The sequence below is a fragment of the Perognathus longimembris genome, chromosome 3, assembly GCF_023159225.1.
Source record: "Perognathus longimembris pacificus isolate PPM17 chromosome 3, ASM2315922v1, whole genome shotgun sequence".
In the NCBI taxonomy this organism is placed as follows: domain Eukaryota; kingdom Metazoa; phylum Chordata; class Mammalia; order Rodentia; family Heteromyidae; genus Perognathus; species Perognathus longimembris.
Window position 1 is genome coordinate 66,635,673 of NC_063163.1, and position 4,728 is coordinate 66,640,400.

Genomic DNA, 4,728 nt, shown 5'->3' on the forward strand with positions numbered 1-4,728 from the left:
TCATCCATCTGTAGAGTCAGCTTCTGAAAGCAGCTTCCTGTTCCATCCCTTCTCTTGCCTGGCAAACTATCTTCTAAATAAGCTTGCTCACCATGGAGTATGCAAACAGATGCCCACATCCATAGTCTCATCCTGGTTGAAGTGATCCTCCTGCCATCTTGTTTCTGGCAATAGGGACCTGCACACCTTACAGACTTGAGCTCCTTCCCCAGGGTCACGGAGGTCATCAAGCAGAGGACTGTGGATGGTTTCTGCATCTGCTCCACTGGCTAGCTGACCACTAGGGACATCTTTTATAAAATCATTTACACTATTAGGGTTTAATCTCAGGGCCTCACTCTTGCTAGCAGGTGCTCCACTGCTGAGCAGTACCTCCAGCTGGTTTTGCACCAGTTACTGAGATAGGGTCTCACTTCCTACCCAGACATGTGCCTAGACTGAGCCCTGCACATCCTAGGCTTCCTTAGCTGGGTTGATTGGTGTGCTCCACTGGGGCCTGCTATTTGTTGAGAAAGGGTCTTCAAACTGCAGTCCTTTGGACCTCAGCCTCCCACACAGCTAAGATTACAGGCATGAGCCAGTGGTGCCTGGCCTTCTTCATCTTTGATATCCTGCTTCCAGAAAAATAGGTTGAAGTATTGCTTTGGTCAGCATCCCTGGCCTGCTCCTGGTTTGTTAATGTAGGTGCTTTCCTCACAGCCTCCCACATGCTGCTGGCCCAGCGCTCCTGCTGTGTCGTCCCAGAGCCCTTGTCCTTGCACTGGGGCATCAAGCTCGGGGAGAGGTGCAGGAAGAAGTGAGGCACCCACACATACACAGCCCCCTGCCACGGTGTGCTGCACGCTCAGGGGCCAGCCCCCTGTGCATCCTGGTTTTGTTCCAGACAGGGCCCCAAGAAGCTACTCTCTGGGTTGGGGTGAGTGTTGGCCCGAGACTACCTTGACCCAAAGAGGCCCAGGGGAAATGGAGATGCCTTTGGGGCTGATGTCAGCTTGGCCAGCCCAAGTGATTGATAGAAGCTGCACCTCCAACTCTTTTTTGCCTTGGGGAAGACAGTACAAGCTGGTGGACAGCAAGCTTGGCTTTCCAAGAGACCCTTAACTTCAGAGTGAGGACCTGGGGAGCCCAGGGCTAGAGGCAGCAGATGAGACCTGGCTTTTTGTCCCCTCCCACTTCCCCTGAAGTCCTAGAGAGGAGTCACTGCAAACAGCAGTCTTCTTAAGAAGAGCTTCAAGCAGCATTTAGAAGATTCCCCAGGAGAGCCTTCTGTGTCCTCTTTCTGAGGACTGAGAGGCCACACATTCCTGACGGGTTCTTAGAAGACCTGGGGCTCAGATTTGAGGAGCATCTGAGTCTTTCCTGCTAGGCCCCCTTTCTCCATCCCCCCACTAAGTGTGCTCCCACCTAGATCATGGGGCTCTGGGCTGTGAGGTAGAGGGGCTGAGGAGTGAGGGCGTGGGGGAAGGACAGTGCTCAGCCTTGAGAGTAGCACAGAGAAGGAAGTGTTCAGAAAGCAGCAAGGAAGCCAGCACAGCAGCACGGTGCAGATGAGGGGCCTGAGCTGCAGGGTGCTCAGCAGTGGGCATGGGAACTGGGCATTCTGTCTGCCTCAGGGCTGGAGCGCACTGACCTGGGTTTGGAGGTGGTGTGGAAAGGAGCCCCGCATGGTGGGGGTCTTCAGCTCTGCAGGGAGGAACTGTCGTACCCATCAGGCTCTTCCAGAGACTTGGGGCCTTAGGAGACATAGGGAGCTGTGGAAAGAGCCCTCATATGCAGAGCAGGAAGCAACAGACTGAAGGAAGAACCAGTGGATTCGGGGAACAGTTGAGGCCACTACCTCAATCTCAGGAAGCAATAAAGTAGGGAAGGAAACGGAGGACCTGAGTGACAGTGGAACGAGCCACAGCCAGCAGCAGGTGCATGCTCTGTTCGGTGCTGAAGGAGCTGAAGGACCGGGGCTATGCAGGCTTGTTTTCCCATCACAGTGGAGTGTATGTGGACACCTGTCAAGGTCAAGACAATGGGGGCGACATTACAGGCCTCAGGAAGCTCATGTGGGTGACACACCTACTGTGACATTGAGGCACAAGCCTTCTCTCTGACAGCTGTGCCTGGGGCAGTGTGCTGAGGACCTGTTTACTTCTGTGCCTTGGGGCACATGGAGTATGAGGAGCATCAGTCATATCTAAGAGAGGACAGTCATCTCCACGTTTCAGAAGTCATTCAGGAAGAACAGGTCCAGCACCAGGAGTCCAGCATGGAAGGCTTTGGGTACAGTCCAAGTGCTTGTTGAGATAGGAAAGGAAGAGCCTAGAGCTAGGGGGTGGGGCCTGGGCTGGACTGTGCTGGGACAGCCTGCAGGCCCCAGAGGGCACTGGAGACCTGCCCTTGGAGCTGGCATGGAGGGAGTTCAGGGGATGGGCGGGGCGGGGGAGGGGGGACTGGGCTTTCCAGGGGTCCTGGCCTCAAGCCCCTGCTAAATGAGCTGAGGTTTCTATAGCCAGAGTGGGCAGTCAGTGCCTCTGTTCATTCCTCCCCCACCTTTGCCAGTGTTAGGGGTGTGGTACCTCGGGACTATACCCTGTGGATATCCTGAGAAAGGGATGAACTTGAGGATGCCAAGCTGTTCTAAGTAATCAGACATGACCCCAGGTTCCTGGCCTCAAAGTGCTGTAAGAGTGTCTCTGTCCATCCATGTGTGCGCCCGCCCCCCCCCCCCCCCATCCCATCCTCTGGACCAGGTTCACAGCCTGGGGTCTGATCCCAGGGGCAGGAACTAGCTGGCCTTGAGTCAGGAGTGCTGTCCTCACCCACAGGGTCTCCCTGAACACCTATACCACCCACCCATCCCATTATCCAAGGAAGGACCCAGAAACTGGCCAGAGTCCCACTCGGGAAGTGGCACAGCAGGATCCACGGACTATGTTCTACATACTTCAGGGAGGTGCAAGTGAGGGTGGACTGCACCCATGCTTGCATCCCCAGCCTCAACACTGGCTTCTGGGCACAGGACTTTATTTTGTTTTGTTTTGTTTTGGCCAACGGTCCTAGCTGGCCTCCTGTTCACTGGTATCCACACACGTGGATAACATTAACACCCTCTCCTCACAGCAACAGGTTCTGAAAACTTTCCAGATGGCACTGGGAACACTGGCCTCAGGCACAAGCCCAGGCTTGCTCCCCTCACAGACCCAACTAGGCAGAAGAAAGTCCCAAGTTGGGCTCCTTTCCTGTCATAGATTGGCTGTGACTTTTTTTTTCTTTGGCCCATCCTGGGGCTTGGACTCAGGGCCTGAGCACTGTCCCTGGCTTTTTTTTGCTCAAGGCTAGCACTCCACCTCTTCGAGCCACAGCACCACTTCTGGCTTTTTTCTGTTTATGTGGTGCTAAGGAATCGAACCCAGGGCTTTGTGCATGCTAGGCAAGCACTCTACCACTAAGCCACATTCCCAGCGCAAGCTGTGTAACCGAGTAGACCTCCTGCCTTCTCTGGGCTCTCATCACGGTGTACTCCAGCCCACTGCCTATTTTTGTGCGGCCTGTGAGCTAAGACTGTTTACATTTTTAAAGGATTATAAAAACAAAAGCAAAGAATATATGGCACAGACCAAATGTGGTCTGCCAACCCAAAAGCATAGCTCTGGCCCTTTATGGGAAAAACGTGCCAGCAGGCTGCTCTGGAGGCCTCCTGGCTCCCATCAGCCTTGGCTTTATTTATTCGCTTCTTGCAGTTTGCAAAACACATGTGCAGCATCTCATTCAATCCCCAGTAGCTCATAGAAGCACGTGGTCTACATTTGGCTAAACTTGACCCCTGAGAGCTTGTTGGCAGCCAGTATCAAGGACCCATGCCTGTAATCCTAACTACTTAGGAGGCAGAGGTCAAGAGCCCTGACACGTAGACTCCTGGCACACTCCTGGCATCTCGGAGACACTGTAACAGAATTGTTTAGAAAATGAGTCCCTATCTCAAAATACCACTGTGCAAAGGGGTCAGCATAGAGCACCTATCTGACAACCAAAGCCCTGAGTTCAAATTCCAGTGCTGCCAGAAAAAATAAATGTCTTCCTCTTGAAAGAGTCCCCCAAGGAGGAGTGGCCTGCATCTGCCCACATCTGGTCTGAAGGGAGGCCCGGCCCTGAGCAGGGACTTGCATAGGGTGGTGGTAGGAGGGACATCTCACCCCTCCCCCAACTGGCAACTGCCTTTGTATAGATTGATGGTGAGGTTGGCCCTAAGCTTCTGAGTTCTCACTTGGAAAGAACAGACCACCTTGTAACTGAAGGCTCCATAAAAACGTGTCAGGATGAGGGCAGGAGGCTGGTTTGGGTAGTGAGAGCACTGTGTGAGTCCCTCAGCCCTTGGCAGGCTGCACTGGCCTGGGTCAGTAGCACTGACACTGGTGGCCTACTAGTCCCATTTGGAGAGTGCTTCCTCAGCCAGCGCATGATCCCCCCCCCGCCCCATGTGTGGTTCTGGGGGGGCAGATGGAGGGGCTCCACAGAGATTTTTGGATCATGAGGTAAGGTCCTAGAGGGCAGAGCATAGGCTGGGGGCTCCACAAGGCCTGGGCTCAGAGTCTGGACTCTCACCGCTCCTCCTGTGTGCTCTTGTTGCAGAGGTCAGCTGGAGGTTCCAGTCCTGAAGCGGGAGAAGGTAAGGAAATCTCCAGAAGGTGGAGCCTGAGCCCCCTTTGGTGATAAGAACAAAAACAGCCTGATGCTGCT

At 54.1% G+C, this 4,728-nt stretch overlaps 1 protein-coding gene across 2 annotated transcripts in view; it reads left to right on the plus strand.

Moving 5' to 3' along the window:
* Window positions 1-4,728, plus strand: part of Ranbp3 (RAN binding protein 3) — a 47,131-nt gene that overhangs the window by 24,615 nt on the left and 17,788 nt on the right. For both annotated transcript variants that reach the window (XM_048341889.1, XM_048341890.1), the window contains one exon: window positions 4,621-4,657. In XM_048341889.1, the coding sequence (XP_048197846.1) occupies window positions 4,621-4,657 (37 nt within the window). The remainder of the gene's footprint in view (window positions 1-4,620; window positions 4,658-4,728) is intronic.